The sequence below is a fragment of the Spermophilus citellus genome (assembly GCF_964194105.1).
Source record: "Spermophilus citellus genome assembly, chromosome: 2".
Classification (NCBI taxonomy): domain Eukaryota; kingdom Metazoa; phylum Chordata; class Mammalia; order Rodentia; family Sciuridae; genus Spermophilus; species Spermophilus citellus.
In genome coordinates this window covers 207291621-207311152 of record NC_138183.1, presented here as the reverse complement: position 1 = coordinate 207311152, position 19532 = coordinate 207291621, and the positions used below count along the sequence as shown (strand labels likewise).

Sequence of the window (19532 nt, the reverse complement as noted above, 5' to 3'; positions counted from 1 at the left end):
CCTATTAACTCCGGAATACCAGGCTGCCGCAAGACTTGTGTTGACAACTACATCTACAGGAACAAGATCTGCAAGGGCATTGTTGGAGGCACGCATTGTTCGGAGAATTCCTTTCCCTGCCTTTGTTGAAATTAAAAACAAAACCTTAAGATATATAAGCTGAAGTGTATATATATTTTAAAAAATACACAGAATATTAAATAAATCAAAAAGTTTACTTACCGCAATAAAAAGTCCACTTGGTCCATTAAAGTTATCAATCCATCCCTATTGCCAAAAATTAAAGGAAAAAAAAGGAAAGGAGTGCTTAGAAATATTATGAAACTAGAGATGTGTTATTTGAAATCTACAACTCCAAATGTATACAGGTCATTTTCTTTCAAAAATTAAAAAATCTATATTACAGTCCAGAATATTGATCCCAGTCCCAAATAGAAGTAGTCTTCTTCTGGATTGCAAATGATTAAATAATAATATTTTTAAGGGGTCACATACTGTTCCATTAATTCTCTGCAAAGGAAATTTTATAAAGTAGAGTGTATATTGTCAATTATTTTTATTAAAGTAAGCCTAGTTAAGCCTGATTATATGCTATTTACTAATGCAGCATCCTGATTGAGGGAAAATGGCAAGTACTCCCCAAATTTACTGAACAAAACAGAGTAAGAGATTAACAAAGTAATAAAAGACATGCTATTACTTGCTACTAGCACAAATCTAGGTTCTTCCAAAATCAATTTACCTACTGGTTAATATTTCTTTTTTTCTTATTCCAGGGATTTACAAATATCAAAATACCTTGTTTTTTTTTTTTTTTTAACAGCAAGTTCTCATAGAAATTTCTTGTATCTTTGTTAACTTTGTGATCTATATAGGAAGTGAATTCTACTACATCTTGGAAGGCCTGTCTTTTTTTAGTAATAAAAAACAAATGAAATTATGATCTTCTTTAATCAAGATAATACCATAGCTTTTGATTTAATTTTCAACTAGGATTCTTAAAATGTTGATCTACATTTCTATATATATCTATATTCATGTTAGAAATCAAAGTACATCTCTTCCTAGGAAAAGGAAACAGTTTTGCCAAAGTAAGCCATGTTCAGTAAATAATACCTATTCTTAAAATCAAATTTCTTTAACACAAATATGACTTAAAATTCTCAATTCTAATTATTTATAAAAGATTTCTAACAACTTACTGGAAAAGGTTCTTTCCAACTGGCACCAACAATTGATGGCCTTACAATCGCCACATTTAGCTTTGCTCCTTCTTGTTGTACAACATACTCTGCCAATGCTTTTGTGTATATGTAAGTATTAGGTCTGTCTCCTATCAGTTTTGGTGTGATATCATTTACTAGTCCGTCATCCATCCACCTGGTGAAAAAAAAATGCATACAAAAATATTTCCAGGTATTTTAATTTTGAATAAAAAAAAATCACTTAACTCAACTTTGTACATTCAAAAGACAAAGGAAAAAATTTTGGTTTCATTAAAATTCATGTATAGTCCACAATCCTTATATGCAATTTCTATATTCAAAAGGGTCTGAAAACCAAGAGTTTTTTCAAAAATCACATAATAGATAGCAAAAGCTAATCTGAAGTCATTTATGGTCTTTTAAAAATATTATTTAATTTATTGTTAATCTTCTTCTCATGCTCTTCCTCCCAACTCTGATCTTAGTTACTCTCCTTATATCAAAGAAGACATTTGGCATTTGTTTTTTAGGGATTGGCTAGCTTCACTTAGCATAATCTGCTCTAATACCATCCATTTCCCTGCAAATTCTATGATTTTGTCATTTTTTAATGCAGAGTAATACTCCATTGTGTATAAATGCCACATTTTTTTTTTATCCATTCGTCTGTTGAAGGGCATCTAGGTTGGTTCTACAGTCTTGCTATTGTGAATTGTGCTGCTATGAACATCGATGTAGCAGTGTCCCTGTAGCATGTTCTTTTTAGGTTCTTTTTAGATGAGTTGGGAGGAAGAGCATGAGAAGAAGATTAACATTAAACAGGGGTGAGAGGTGGGAGGGAAAAGGAAAGAGAAGGGAAATTGCATGGAAATGGAAGGAGACCCTCATGGTTATACAAAATTACATACAAGAGGAAGTGAGGGGAAAGGGGGAAAAAAACAAGGGGGAGAAATGAATTACAGTAGATAGGGTAGAGAGAGAAGATGGGAGGGGAGGGGATGGGAATAGTAGAGGATAGGAAAGGCAGCAGAATACAACAGACACTAGTATAGCAATATGTAAAACAGTGGATGTGTAACCGATGTGATGCTGCAATCTGTATATGGGGTAAAAATGGGAGTTCATAACCCACTTGAATCAAAGTGTGAAATATGATATGTCAAGAACTATGTAATGTTTTGAACAACCAACAATAAAAATTAAAAAAAATATATTATTTAATTTAAATAGCTACATAATTCATATGTATTCAACCAGAGGTGTCTGCTACCTGACACCAAACTGAGGTAATTCCATATCACACAGCACATAAATTATACTTCTTTTCTAAAGTCCAAATAAACTCCAACTTTTCAGATTTTACGAATTTTCAATCTGTATAAGACCACCTAACAGATTTGTGATTCACTTACAATAAAAAAGGTCTAGTAATCTAAATATTCAAAGTGAAGCACTGAAACTGTATATCCTCATAAAACTAACACATGCTAGGATAATCAATAAATAAAAATATGTTGAAGCATGTTATAAAAATTCAGTTAGCAACATACTATGAAGTCATAAAATTCACCAATTCTCTCAGTTCTCTTAAAGAAATGGTCTACTCTAATCATCTGTAAAAGAAGAGCGATAGACTAGGTAATGTCTATAATCATTCCTGGTCAAAATTTCTGATTTTTATAAGTTATATACCAATTTTTGGATACCTCTTCCACATTTGTCTATGCTATCTATATAAGTAGACTCAGTATAATGTCACATTGTAATGACACCAATACAAACTGATGAGGAGGCATAAGATGGAGAAGATAATATTCTTCTATATACAAGTACTTTTATATATGAAAGAAAAATAACAAAATTAAATTCAAGGGAAATTGGTATCCAATGTAAGAAAAATTCCACAATGGAGGTGAGTTTTAAAACTGGAAAGGAGGGATTGAGAATAAAACTCAGTTGGTAAAGTGCTTGTCTCCTATGCACAAAGTCCTGGATTCAATCCCCAGCACCAAAGGTGGTGCATGCCTGTAATCCCAGTGGTTAGGGAGGCTAAGGCAGGAGGATCCCAAGTTCAAAGCCAGCCTCAGCAATTTAATGAGGCCTTATGCAACTAAGTGAGATCCTGTCTCAAAATAAAAAAAATAAATAAATAAAACTAAAAGGACTGGGGGCTAGGGTTGTGACTCGGTGGTTGAGTGCTTGCCTTACATGTGTGAGACACTGGGTTCAATCCTCAGCACCTCATAAAAATAAATAAATAAAATAAAGGTATAGTGTCCATCTACAACTAAATATATATATATATATATATATATATATATATATATATATATATATATATAAACTAAAGGGCTGGGAATGTGGCTCAGTGAAAAAGTGCTGCTGGGTTTAATTCCTAGTTCTATAAAAAAAAAAAAAAAACTGGAAGGGATAGATGACAGATCGCAAAAAATAAAGAATTAAGTTACAAGCTCTTTCTCAGTTTCTTGATGTTTGCTCATGCCAATGCTAATAAGTGAAAAAATAATATGTTTCATTAACTTCTACATTCAGCTTCTAACTACTGATCTGTGAGGAAAATGAAGTATATATCTGGAATCAACTGAGAAAGTAAGTCATAAAATAGAAGCCAGTAAATTACCTAATGGATATCATAGCAACCTCTCATACTTACTAACTTCTTTTAATAGATTATAATCTATCTGTTCCTTATAATGATTAGCAAAAAAAAAAACAAAACAAAACAAAAAAAAAACCTTTTTTAAAAAATGGACCTGTATGCTTATTTTGGAGAAAGCAGGGCATAGTAATTAATGTGTCAAAAGTCAATAGAATGTTTGGGAAGAAAGGGGACTAAGGTGAGACAGAGAACATAAGAGAAAAAAAAGCCCATAGAGACATTAAATGAAGATTGATGTACATGTGAAGATATGACAGATGCTGGAATGTTTCTATTATTGTAGCCTATAAAAGAAAAAGTGACCCACTTTCCGGTTTTTTTTTCTCTGAACCTGTTTGTTTCACTTGACAAGAAAGCACTGGCTGAAGAAATGAGAACTGGGCCATGGTAGATGCATACTTTTATCAAATGCTCACAAATATCATTCAAGTCTAAACTGCTGATGGGATCCTAATCCTCAGAAAGATAACCAGTGACACTTGGAATATGAATTAAAGGACTATGACTCCTCTCATTCCCTAATAATTAAAGACCTCTCTATTGATGCACTCCATTGTGGTGGGAGTTGATAATCCTTGAATAAACTAGACCCTAGCTACTGAGCAGGCAATCATTAGTCTCCACAGGGACTTTTTGGTTGCCAGAATTGTTTAATTGGAAAACTGAACCCCTAGTGTCCTAGTTTGTTCAGGTCTTTCTCTAATCATTTATACTTAGTAAAAAGTGAAATTCATACACTAACTTCACAGCAACACCCAGACATAAATCTATACAATAAAAAGAGCATAGTAGACATGCAATAATTTGTTAAGAAAGAGATCAATGTATGCATGTATGTGGGGTGGGGAAAGGGAAAAATAGACAAACCCAGATATAAAGCTTTGAAATAAAAGCAATGTATACGATTTCAAACAAACATACTCTAAAGAATCAATCAGCTTCTTGGGATCTACAGGAGGTGGATAGACTACTTCATCAATATGCTTTCGATTACAGTAGGCATATGCTGTTGACACATGCATGAACACTTCCAGGTTCTTCATTTGTTGTGCAAGGAGAATAAGCTGTCGTGTAGCAATTACATTTAACTGCACAGCATCTCTGTAAAAGAAATTGACAATGAAAAACTGGAAACCCGTGTTACTTATTTTACCTGTTTAAAAACATCTTTTACTCATTAGAAAGGCAGAGAGAGACAGAAACAGGTTCCTGATTCTTTTCAATTTACCCTTCTGCTCTGATTTTGTGTTTTACTTCAGTATTAAGTACATTCACTGTAGCAGCTATGTTTAAAAAGAAATTTTCTGACTATAAGATAAATAAGTAAATAAAACAAATAGGATTTAATAAATTAAAATACAAATTTTAAAAACTGTAATTACCTAGAAATAAAATCAGATAATTTCAGTCTTTAGCTTTTATGTATACATTTTGAAATCATTCTAGACTTCTTTTGAATTCTGATTTCTAAAAGTATAATCTTTCACATTTGGATGTTTCAAAAGGAGAAGAAATTAGGATGATTAAGTAATTATAAAATGCTACTATAGCATTATCAGTAACTAAAACAGCCAAATAAAACTTAGAAATATTAAATTATATAATCAAATAAGAATACATTTATTTCTCTCTCTGTAGAAATAATATGTTTTTTAAGGCCACTTACAAAATATAAAGAGTATTAAAATAAAACTGTTAAAATAGGCATATATAAGAACCAAAATGACTTACATTTTACCTTCCTGGAATTTATTTATTTTTTCCTCTATATATAAAGTATGTTCACGCCAATTTATGTACTTTATTTTTTTTTGCATTACAATTCTTAATACACATATATACCACAATTTTTTATATCTGTTTATATATAAAGTATGTTGACGTGAAGCAAATAATTCCACAAAAGCAAAGTACATATGTAGAAAAGCAATAAATGAAGCATCATCTACTAATAACAAAAGCCTAGAGGGTCCAAAATAGTCATAATGAATGGAATGGTTTGACAAAGTAGGTATTTTTATCACAATGAAAGAATAGTCATTAAAATAATTATGTAAAAGCCATAAACATGGAACACCTGTATGAATAATATAAAAATGCATACATTGAGACATGAAGCAGGATTAAAAACAAAGCTATGAACTGGAGTTCAGTTTCTGACTTGGCCTACCTATCAGCTAAGATACAACTAAAGAAGTCAGGCTCAGTTTCCTCACCTACAAATGACAATAATGAAATCTATCTATTAGACTATATAGAATGAAATCAAACACAGCTTATAAACACTTAGTATTGTTCTTAACACAGTCCCAAAACAGGCAATCAATGGATATTAGCAATGGTGGTTAAGTTTTGTTTTCTATTCAACTTTGTTTAGTTTTTTTTTTTTATCATTGATGAAGAGATAACATAATGATTATGTTAATAATATAATGTATGTGAAAATCGCTGAGAATAGACTTTTAAGTGTTTTCATTAAAATTAGCTCCAAAATTTATACATATTTCAAAATATGTTGTACACAATAAATATGCACAATTTTGTCAATTAAAATAATAATAATAAAAGGAGGAAAGGTTGAAATATCCAATACCAGTGAACTGGCAGGTTACCACACTGTTGGTAACATTATAAATTGATACAACTGATCTGAAAGAAATTAGGAAGAAGTGCCAGGAACTGTAGAAATGAAATATTTATTAATCTAGTTTACCTATTTTTCAGCAGAAAAACATTTTAACCTTAATTTTTCAAACAAAAAGAAATTTAAATTTTGTTTTTATATAAGGTACTACATAAACTGTCACATATCAACACAACAGAATATCATGTCATCAAATCACCATAACCACAAAGAAGATTTTAAAAAAGGAAGATTTTTCTGTATTAAAAAGTAAAATTAGAAAATCTAAATTTATAATTATATGAAATAATATATATTCAGACATAGATCAAAGGAAACTTTAAAAAAAATGAAAATAGCTTTCAGTACTTTCCAAAATGCTTGTACTGTCAGTATTTATAAAGAAAAAAGGTCAGGAGACATCATAGACTCTAATTCCATGTGACTATAAAGCAGTGATTGCATACCTATCTTGTTTGCAGAACAAGGAAGATGAGGAAGGTACTGTTTGGGGAGAGGTATACAGAACATATTTTATTACAAGTTCCTGAGGACAGGACAAGTTCTGGGTCACCAGGAACAAGGAATAGCTCATGAAGGGAAAGAACAAAAACAAAAATTCTTGTGTGTCTCATTTTCTTTTAACTTACCTGAGATCCTACCAAAAACCCTGTAAGAAATAATTTTTTAATGAAATTGGGGTGGAGTCTTATATAATCACAGGTATATATTTTTTCTTCCTCATTTCAAGTGTGTGTGTGTGTGGGGGGGGGGGGGATCTGTTCAAATTGAAACCCAGCAAAAAAGACATTTCACAGAGAGGACACTATTCACAGGACTAATAGAGAATGTGCTATTTTCTTGTGCATTTGCAAAACAATGGGAGTAAGGAAAGTAATGTTTTAGGAAAATACATAAGGGATATTCTATTACAGGTTCCTAAGGACAGTGACAGAGTTTCTGGGTCACTGAAAAAAAGAAACAACTTAAGAGGCATATTACTGGGCCTTGACTCCCCGCACTCCATTTGAAGAACACAAATTTAAAGCCATTCTGGGCCCACATAAGTTAACTCTTGGTATCTCTGCCAACCTAGTTAACCTCATTATATTTTACCTCAATCCAATTTCTATTCCCTTGAAATTCAGGCTGAGACCATGGCATGTTAGACCAGAAAGCATTTGGTACTAAACAAAAATATTTTTCTCATCATATTTTGGTTATACGGAAAAATAAATGCATCTTGAGATAGACTTTTGGAAGAGAGGTGATCTTTTTAACTATAGTCATTAATGCAGACATAAAAAATCACTTAAAAGAAAAAAAGGAAAAGGATAAAGAAAAAGTTTAAGTTGAACTGCCAACAAATTTTCTTATTCATCTGTCTTCTACAGACATCCTGGGTTCTTCAGGCTATTTGAGAATACTTTTAAAGACCAGGGCTCTCGGTCTTGGCAGAACATACACCTGAGAGTTTATTAAAAATGACTCCTGTACCTCATACTCACACACTTTTAAGGTCTGAAATGAGGCCTCAGAAACTACATTTTAAATAAGTTGCCTAGCCTATTTTGACACTTTTTTCATCCACTCTTCTCACCTGGAGAAAATAGTGCTTATGTGAGATATTAAAATGGCTAAAAAAGAGTAGGGAGGATAGGAAGGGCAGCAGAATAGAATAGACAATATGACTGATGTATGTACATTTTCCATGTATGTATTATATGTCAAAATACATTCTGCTGATATGTATGACTAAAAAAATAAAAATAAAAATAAATATATAAAAAAATAATAAAATAAAATGGCTTAAAAAAACACTTTGATACAGACACAAATGTTTAGGAACTGAAGAATCCATCTTAGGGTAGAGGACCTAGGTATCTATAATTTTAAAGATGTTTCAAAGCGGATTCTGAAAGTAATGATTCTAAAAGTATATAGTACAAGATCTGACAGATAGTAAATTATGCCTAATGATCTTGCTAAAAATGAGGGTTCTAGGGTGCTATTTCTTAACTAAAGAGTCAGAATTAGATAAGTGCACTCCAGAAATCTGCATTTTGAACACGTTTTCCAGTAATTTTTAAGATTCATAATACATTCTAAAGTTTGAGAATCAATGTCCTTAGATCCAGCAGTTTTCTTGATCTTTTCTATCATCACATTTACTTCCATTTCTTTCAGAAAATCTATTTCCAGATTCACCTACAATTACTCCAGTTTTGCAATCTTGTATTATGAATTTTCCCCTAACTACATGTTGTGTCCATCCATCTCTCCTGTTAGAAGTATGTTTTGTCCTTATCCTGGTTTTCAGTTTCTTGGCACTTCTCTATTCTCCATCCTATTGGATCTCTCCCACCAAGGAATATCAGACCCTATGACCAACTACTTTAGTAATTCTATTATCCACAATATCATTTCTTCCCTCAACTTTCGTATTTCTTTATAATTCCTAATACTGCTGTCAATTTTTACCCATTCTTTTCAGATATGAATATTTAGGATCACATCTGAAAAGAAATAAGCTCTACCTCCTTTCAACTTTCATGGCACTTAATGTACGCTCTTTACTATCTCCTTATTTTCCATATTATGTTATGGTTATTTAAGCATATTCTCTCTCTTCTATTAGACTATATGGACTTTGTGAATAGGATCTGTGTGTACCTTTTCCTGCCTTTCTCCCCAAGATACTGATATGTTGCAATAAAACCTGGATTCCCCATCCCCCTTGGCAGTAAAAACGTGTGTTATTTTGAACTGGTTGGTTAACTTAATGAAGTTACGAAAAGTGCTTGTTTTGTAAGTAGCTATTATAGCCCTACCTCCAATACTTCAAAAATGTCTGGCCCATATTTAATATTGTCCTGTCACATTTAGATATTAACATTCACTGAAATTGCTTCAGAGAAACAATGACTTCAATGTAATGACTAGGGCTTGGTCAGTAAACATTCATGCCTTGACAAGAAACAGAAAAACAATGCGTTTAACTTTATGAAGAATAGAACAAAATCTTCTCAGAAATATTTTCTCAGTTTTATTGGTAAAGAAACAGAGGCTCAAGGAAGTTAATAACTTGCCCAAATTTATCAGTTAATAAACAACAAAGTCAAGATTAGAACTAAGGTATGTAATTCTAAAGCTCTTGCTCTCTTCATATAATATAATGCTTCCCCAACTTCCCCAAGTGCAAAATAGACTTGTCTCTGACATTACAAATATAAAAATTAGATGGAATAAAATAATGAATTTGAAAACTATGAAGCACTACAACAAAAGTGTAAGTAACTATTACAGTGCCCGCAAATGGAATATAGATAAAACATGCCATAAACTTTTGGCAGTGAATGCTTATATTATGTAATGCTTATAAGGTTTATACTTCTATATTCCAAAGATAATATGGGATGTAATGTCAAAATCCTTTATAATTAAAAACTTAATTTAAAAACATTTTAAAGAGAAAGACTTCAAATAGTTTTGAAACCTAAAAAGAAAGCTACACAAGTTTAACTCTATACAATTAGATTAGATTAGATTATAAAAACTACACAATTAGATTAGATTATAAAAACTGTATTTTGGTATATACCATCAAAAAAATGTTCTCAATTATTTGAAATGGATAGTCCATTATTATAATTATAATAATTATCCATTGTTTGAAATGGATAGTCTTTTTAGATATTCTGAAGTAATGAACACTTAGAATGTTTTTCTTTTCTTGAAACAGGCATCCTAAAGTCCAATGTATCTTGCCCTTAACAATGTTATCAAAGCATTGTTTTTAAAATGATAATAAGGTGTGACAAATTTGAGCATCCTATCTTATTCTGCAAAACTCAAGTGTAATTTAATTTTCAGAAATAAGCTAATGAAGGAATTACAGGAAGCAGAGAGCTAATACTCTTACTCAAGGTAAACTTTTTTCTTTCTCCTACTCCATTTCTTGACTTCCCCAACTCTTATTTAAATTCATGGCAACTTCTAATAAAATACAGCAGTTAGCCTATGTTTTGAAACTGATAACAAGGAGGGTGTTCTTTTGACATTCTGTAAGACACTGAAAGCCACATTTGACATATGGCAAACAGTTTCAAATGACTTTTGAAAACAACTTGGCAAAGTAGAATTAAAATTAAATCTTTTAAATATACTTAAAATCAAATATTACACAAATACCTGCACTTACCTTAAATTTTCATTAAACCTTACTGTAGCTGCACAGTGGAATATAATATTGGTAGAATCTATGATGACCTCTTTATCTTCTTCACTAAGAGCCAGTTTAGGTTGGGTGAGTTCGCTGTTGATTGCTATAATTTTCTCTCTAAAATCTGGATTTTCATCTCTCAATCTGTCAAAGAGCTATCAAAGGGGAAAAGTATTTATTTTGGGGTAGTATTTTTCCACTTTCTAAAACACATTATAAACCCTTTTCCCCACAAAGGGAACTATTTTAAACAAAATTTAACTATTTTAAAAATAAATTGTGCATTTCCTAAATTTGCTATTTCTACAGAAAACACCCTATGGGCCCACACTATTATCTCCATTTTAAAGATATGAAACAAGCAGTTTGCCAAGGACACAGAGCTGATAGTTTGCAGAGTTGAATATGAACTGTTTGTGCTTTGGCTAATTATATTATACCTATATTACTCCTCAGAACAGACTTAAGCAAAATAGATAAAGACAATGTTTTAAAATGATTAATTTTCTAAAATTCAGGCCTTAATTTATCACTTTTATTTTTTTCAGTAGAGTAAAACAATATGATTCACATTCTACCTTAAAAATCTGAGAACAAATTGTTTAATAGGAAAAAGAAGTAAACATGTTAAAGGGGAAAACATTCTGGGAAGCAAATGTGTACTAGAAACTGGACAAATTTAGGAAGTTTTATACACACACACACACACACACACACACATCACACACGCACATATATTTATCATCACGTACATATGTGATTCAAACTGAAAATTCAATTCTTTTAGTATAACCAAAGAAATAAATTTTGCTAGATAAACCTATCAGGCCAAAAGATAATCATAGTGTAAGTAAGGGCACATTCAATTATGAGTCAAGATTAATTTTTTAATCCTAGGTTTGACAGAGTGACAATGATGCTACCCTGCAGATCACTGCTCTATCATATTCTGACTTGCCATCGCATTTACAGTCAATGCTTCGGGATTAAGCAAGATTCCTAAGCTGGGAAGAAAGTCTACAATGTATGTGTTCACTTTTACCTTCCTAAACAATTTTAGATGTAACAGTCTTCCCCTTCACCACTCCCAGTTCCTCAAATATAAACGTATTCTTATAATTTAAAAAAAATATTTATTTAGAATTTCATATAGGCCAGGCACCTTCTGTAAACTGAAAAAACAAGAAAATAAGACGACCCCCTCAAGATTTTTTAGAGTCTAACAGTGAAAACTAGACAAGTAAATGGACAATTAAAATATCCTTTTATAAGTAATAAAATAGGAGTAATATATTGTTATGAAACTGAATAGGATAAATTATTAACCCAGTTTTGAGACCACATACAACTTTCAGGGGACACTTAAGCTAAGACCAGAAGGATAAACGGAATGCCAAAATGTGTGCTGGGTGGGATAGGACAATTAGTTTCAATCCAAGGAAACATCGCAAAAGTATATGAGGTTCATTCAAAGTGAAAAGTCTGGTAGCTATGGAGGGGTTTACTGCAGTTTGGTGGTTTTTTGGTTTCTTTCTCTTTTTTAACAGACTTATAAAATTTTAGATATTCAGGTGAATATTATTCTCATTCCAAAATAAATGCATTTTAAAATAGCAACTGCATTTTGTAATGCCTAGTCAGGTTCCTTACCAAAACTGAGCTTTGAGCTTTTCACTTTAAGTTCATCATTAATGTCAAATAAACTTCTTCACTGAGAGATTGCTATCCTATAGGAAATTAATAATTTTTTTTCTTTTACTAATTCTTTTCAGGATACCATGGACATATACTAAGCTAGTGATACATCACATTTTTTCTCCCCTCCAAATGATCATTCTCCACACTTACCTTGCCACTAAGGACTTCTTCCACTCGCTCTTGGGGTGTCTGTCCAGCTTTCTGCCTCACCAAAACGTATACTGAATTGACCTTAGGACAAGACCTTAGCAACTTTTCCAGAAGCACCTTTCCTAGGAAACCTGTAGCTCCCGTGAGGAGGACATTCTTGCCTTCATAATATTCTGGGATTGAAACCATTTTGACTCTAAGAAAAACATAACAAGGAAGCATTAGTTCAATAATTTATATTCATTCTTAGTAAAAAAAAATATCTCTTGGTATTCATATAAATATTTTAAAAAACAAGCGAAAATCAAAACCGAACATTTAAAAGAGAAGATTGTAACCTTTGGTTAACTGTACTAGATGATCTCAAAAAATTATTTCCAGTAATTAGAACCCAAATCTTTATATATCCTCTGTCAAATTTTAAATACAACTGAATGGTGTTTCTCTGTTCTCCAGAGGAATGTGTAACACCAAAGGTCAGCAATAAGACTCAATTGCCCCACTTATAAAACACCACTGGGTGTCAGATTTACCTATCACCAGTTCAAAGAAGAAGAGGTAACACCAAGTCTTTTCTCCTACTCATCTCTCAGTAACAGGATAACCAAAAAAACATTTAAATTTCCCTTCTTAAAAAAGGCCTAGTAAGAAAAACATTGTCTACCTTATCCTCTCTACCCAAATTCCACCGAAACAGTAGAAAAAAGATACACTAAGATAACAAATAAACAAAAGAACCATGATGAATAAAGACAAAAACAAAGTGAAGGATTCATGCAGTATGTTAGTACCCTAAGCTAAAGCATATTGAAAACAATGTTCTGTACTGTTTAGAAACACACATATATAGGATAAAATATTAACAGATGTATGAGGAATACAAAACAACCAAAGAAGCAGCTTTGATTATATTTATGTCTTATTTAAACTAGAGAGTGGATATATGTGCTCTACATCCACATTTTTCATAATTAAAAAAAGAGTTCAGAGCAATTTGAAAACAAGAAATAATTCCATTAACAAGAAAAAATGGAGGGAGTAGTATTTCTAGAAAAAAACAGATGAGACTGAATTGATTGAGATGCCTAACAGAACAAACAGCAACCTAAGCCAAGAGGTTTAAGAAGGGACTAAGGAGGCAAGAATTATCTTTACCAATCCCCTAAATAGAGCCTAGGAGAAAATGCCAAACTCAGGATCAAGAAGCAAAGTAATTAAGGCGAACCAAGGTAATTAAAAGATGCTCAAAGAACAGAAGAATCACTCATGACAGTCTTATATCGTACATAAATTTTGGGTCCCGGCTTAGTATCCAAATGTGTCTGAGCATCTAGATGGGTGCTGGGAACAAAAGAGAAATAGGACTAAGCCTAAGGTTGCTCCAAACATCCAAAAATGGAAGTGGGGGAGGCAGGAGGTCAGGATAGAAGAAACAAAAATCATCAAAAGAAAAAAGTCTGTATAGGACTTGACCTCCAGAATAAATGTTAGGGCCTCAGTCTACCTTTTGCTGCTGACCCTTAAAGCAATCTCACACAGAGTTCTCAATCAGTAAACCTATCTGGGGAAAAATTATTTTGGGAAACAGATCTTTAAAAACCCAGGAAGCTGGAGCTCAGAGGCAGAGCGCATGTGAGAGACACTGAGTTTGATCCTCAGCACTATATACAAATAAAATAAAGGCATTCAAAACAAAACAAACAAACAAACAAAAAAACAGGAAGGCAATATTAGCAACCAAAACCAACTATTGCAGTCCTTCATCAAGAATACCAAAGATAACTAGATATTTTAAAAACACATACAAAAGAACGACCAAAATGAAAATCAATAGAACCAACTAAACTACAAAGGAAACTAAAATAATGAAAAATTTAAAGAGAATTTAAATTCTTATAAATATCCTCTAGCCCATTTATAAGAATATTGCAAAAATAATAATATCTATGAAAAAGGAACAAAGAATATGAAAACAATGGAAATCAGCAATTTAGACAGAGGCAGAAAAATCCAATAAATAAATTATTAGAATTAAACCAGTGAATTTAACAAGGTCACCAGATACAAAGTTTGTCTGGGAAAAATGTATTTTTAGACATATACACACACACTCATATGTATACACACACTTATTTATATACACATGTACCAACAGATAATGAAGTTTAAAAAAAAATTCCAAACTATGCCACTTATCATCAAAAATACAATATTCTAGGAAATAATAAGTGTTGATAAAGATACAGAGAAATTAGAACCTTCGTATGTTGCTAGTAGGAACGTAAAATGGTTTAGCTGCTGTGGAGAAGTTTGGTATTTCCTTAAAAAGTTAAAACATAAAATTTTATGACCTATCAATTCTACTCCTAAATATATACTCTGAAGAATCTAAAACAAGTACTCAAACAAGTTGACACAAATTTATAGCAGTACCATCATTCCTAATAGCCAAATAGCACAAACAGCATGCACGTCAATAACAAATGAATAGTCTCTCTCTCTCTCAAACACACACATATCCATTATTCAGCTTTAAAAAATAATTAAGTACTAATTCATACAACATGGATGAGCCTCAAAAATGTATCAAAAGTGTAGAAGTCAGACACAAATGGTCACATATTAAATGACTTGTTTATATGAAATACTCAGAATGGATAAATCCATAGAGACAGAATGCAGATTGGTGGCAGCCAGGGGTTGGGAGCAGAGAGTACAGTAAAGAATGGAGAGATGCTGTTAAGGAGTTTTATTTTACAACAATGGAAAAAATAAGAGAGCTCATGTATAATGGCATAATTTAGTGTGAACATACTTTATATACAGTTACAAAAAATTTTACTGTAAATGGATAATTATGAATGTAATGCACTCCACTATTGTCATGTATGTAAGAAATAAATTTTTAAAAAGGGAAAAAAAGAAATGTTTTCAAACTAATGGACTGATGGATGCATAACACTGTAACTGTATTACATGCCACTGATTTGTTCCCTTTAATGTTGTTATGGCTTTAATATGCCCCCTTCAAAATTCTTGGCAATGTCATAGCATTGACAGGTGGGCCCTTTAAGAAATGATTAGGCCATGAGAGCTCCAGAGTAACTGAAACTCAAATCACTGCTAGAAGAACCATGGACAAGTATATTACTTAGGAAGAATGGTATTAACTATTAGAGTTGAATAGTCCCTTATTAAATGATCTAGTAATTCCACTTTTAATTACATACCCACACAGCTGAGTAGATAGATACACCAGTAGACTGATAAACAAATAAGTTATAGAAGCACTCTTTTTATTGACCAAAAACAAACAATAATAATAACAACAACAACAACAACAAAACCCTAAAGCAACCCATGTTTGTCAACAGTTCAATATATAAACTGTGGTACATTCGTATGATGGAATATTTCAGAACAACAAAAATGAAGGAACAATTGTTACATAAAACATGGATGGATCTCACAAAAAGAACACCAGATCAATAAGGCCAGGTATAAAGAGTGTATTACATAATGCCATTTACATAAAGTTCAGAAATAGGTAAAACTCATCTATGGTTAAAAGTCAAAATGATGGTTATCTAGCAGGGAAGAAAAGGAAGTAACCTGAAGAAAATGTGAAGGCTTCTGGGATACTGGTAATGTTCTATTTCTTGATCTGGGAGGCTCACTTTAAAATGTTCAAGAAATTGTCCATTTAGGATGTATGGACTTTCTTAACGTATGTTGTATTTCAATTAAAAGTCTACTTAAAAAAATTAAAAGAGGGCCACCATATGTCCTGGTCTGCCTAAAACAAGACTTTATATATATATATATGCTATCCCAGCTTAATTTTATATAGAGCTCCCTTTTTCAAAACTGTCACTGTTTGCATAATAAATTATATGGTTATCCTAGTTGCTGCTTATAAGCTGCTTCAGGTCTGAGACTATTTCTAGATTTCAATGACTGAAAGCCTAATTGGAACTATAAAGTATAATAACCTTATGTGAGAAATATGAAGAATAATTCTGCATCAATATATCCAAACAATCTGATAGGTATTAATAATAGCTACATACTAAATAAATATTAGTGTCCTGAGAACATAATCAGTTATATCTAATTTTCTAAGCTTTAAGTTGGACACAGTGGCACACTGTGCTGTATGTAGTCCCAGCTACTCAGGAAGCTGAGGCTGGAGGATCACAAATTCATGCCCAGCCTGGGAAACACAGTGTGACACAACATATGGGAAATGGGGTATAGGGATAGAAGAAATGAGAAGCAATTCCATGGAACAACCAGTTAGAATAAGATCCAAGTATTACATAAGGTTCACTAATGATGAGAAAAATATACAATATAGGGAAGAAAGGGAAAAACAAGTATTAAACACAAACTATACCTTTCATCCCTTCAGAACTATTTTCAACAAATCTCCAATAACTTTTCTTACCTAAGGTCACTGAGCATATCTGTAGGACACAAACTTAAACCAGTATCTTCCAACTAAAAAACACATTTATAGAAAGCATAAAAGTGAGATAAGTCATCACTAACTCACAAACAAGGACTGAATGCACAGTAGTAGCAAAGAAGTTCAAAGAAAGTATAGGGGCTGGAATAGATGATCCTAAAGGTTGTACCCATTTCTAAAGTTGTAGGATTCACTACAGAAGGAAAACTAGCCTTCTTCATGAGGTCTTCTGGCTTTTACTAAATACATATAAGAATTTGCTCCACAGACATTTTTAATATGAAATAAAGTGAATTCTAGTTGAAGATTCCTTAAAGAATGCCAATGCAGAATTAACTGGTTCAGGTGGACTCTTGAACAGCTAAAATTCGTAGGCAACTAAACTTTACCACGATTTCCCTGAGGACCATTTCCAAAGGCAGATAACTAGAGTAAGAAAAGATAAAGAGGTCCACTGTCAAACTTAGAACTGGACACACAAGACCACTCAGGTGTACTTAATTATAATTACCATCAATTTGAATAAAAAGATATCAATCTCAGGTTAAGAAATATGCACATATCAAAGATCAGCGTATTTACTTCCAATCCTAACCCATTGTACGACCTTACATTGAATGAATCATTTATTGGAAATGATGTAAGTGAACTATACCATTAACATACAATGAACATGTCTGTATCTTTCCACATGTTAGAATTTATTGAATAAATCAATTTCATCAGCTTTAATTCAGGGAGTATGCATACTTTCATTTTATTGTAAATTCTTTTATTCTATTCCAATCTCAATTACTAACATCTATAACACTCAAGTTACACACCACACTTCACACTATGATATATATATAGGTTATACAAAGGAGGAGAAAGGACCACTCCAAGAGTAAAGGAAGAAAGCAGATACAATGCAAGAGTCACTGCAGTCATCTTGAAGTAGGTCATGTGCCATCAGCAGGAGAAATAGTGCTGAGCTGAAACCCAGGAGCAGGAAGGGAATCTTTGTTGTGGTGATCTTCCTGGGCATGGCTAACAACAAGTGATTGGGTAGAGGGGTCAGTGTGCTATCGTGACACAGTTCAAGGTACCTCTGCTTTTAAAGGTCTTAAGTGAGAAGATTACATCTGGTGTGATTCATAATTTAATGTGCCTAGTGTTTCTGTTGATTTGATATGCCCAAGTGTCCATGTTCTTCTAATTTAATTTGATATGCCCAAGTGTCCATGTTCTAATGTAATTTGATAAGTTTGCAGGTACTAATTTTTTCTTTGAATGAATAAATTATTCTTCAGTTTGTGCCTTATGATTGTGCTGGGCAAATGTTGGTAACTTACTTGTACAAACAAGTGTAGAGTCATTTTACCTTGACACTACACTCAAAATGAAGCAATTCATGGCAAACTGCTATTTAATACAATGGAGTAACACAGAACTAGGCACAGCCTGAAAACTGCTACTCCATATAATGTGGAATAACCTGGAACAGGGCAGAGACTGCTCTCCACAGGAACATTAGAAAAAACCCCAGGGCAAAGGAGGTGACAAGGTAAAAGACAAGAAGCTCTGTAGCCTTGCTAAGGAGTAACATTTCTACAAAAACCTGTATCAATGTAATCCCATGGGAATCACTGAATTTTGAGATATCGGGAACTAAATATCATTTCAGTACTGAGTGAAAATCAGGATTTGCTTATAAATGACTCATGTTAAGTAAGGTAGGTCCTTAATTCAAGCAAAGGCTTTCTGATAACCAAGTGCCAAGCTGTAGTAAGCCCTGGGGTCCTTAGTCTAGCAAGCCAGAGTTGGAAGCCAGGCTTATCCATTTATTCCTTGGGGATGAGCTTATTTACCGGTTTCATTTTATAGTTTCTTCATCTCTAAAATATAGATAATAGAACCATTCACTTGCCCTCTACCTTATAGCATTTATGTGCCAATTAAGTGTAGCAAACTAAATACTACACACACAATTACATTTCCTTATTAATTTTCCCTTTATGTACATGGCAGAGATTCTCAGTATGGTCCTTCAACAATAAATCTGATCTCTAACATTTCAGAATAGTCTTAAAAATTTTAATGATCTTATTATTCTAGAAAGGATAATTTATTTATGAGTGTAAATTTTCAATCTAGGAAAAAAAAAAAACTACTGAAGTAGGATCAAAAGTTATTCCCTCTGTGAACCAGACACAGTAATCTTTTTGCCTTGACTATTCTTAAACTTGTAGATGCTGATACAGAACAACTAGAGATATTGTAACACTACTAATACTGGAAAAGGGTGCAATCACTTTGGAAAACCAACTATATTCACCAAGAACATATGTATACTCTGTGCAACCTTGTAATTTCTTCTCAGGAGTACACTCAACCAAAATGCAAATAAACAAGGATACTAACAATCATGAACAATAAGGTTCAAAGAAGTAACATCATAAAAGTGAAAAAAAAAATTCCTCAAATATCCATCAACAGCAAAATGT

The 19532-nt window shown here is 32.4% G+C and overlaps 1 protein-coding gene across 2 annotated transcripts in view; it reads right to left on the bottom strand.

Moving 5' to 3' along the window:
• Positions 1-19532, bottom strand: part of FAR1 (fatty acyl-CoA reductase 1) — a 66564-nt gene that overhangs the window by 26094 nt on the left and 20938 nt on the right. For both annotated transcript variants that reach the window (XM_081279192.1, XM_081279191.1), the window contains exons 2-7: positions 12579-12774; positions 10710-10885; positions 4807-4986; positions 1203-1380; positions 223-267; positions 2-120 (exon numbers count right to left, since the gene is read on the bottom strand). In XM_081279192.1, the coding sequence (XP_081135318.1) occupies positions 2-120; positions 223-267; positions 1203-1380; positions 4807-4986; positions 10710-10885; positions 12579-12767 (887 nt within the window). In that variant the 5' untranslated portion in view covers positions 12768-12774. The remainder of the gene's footprint in view (position 1; positions 121-222; positions 268-1202; positions 1381-4806; positions 4987-10709; positions 10886-12578; positions 12775-19532) is intronic.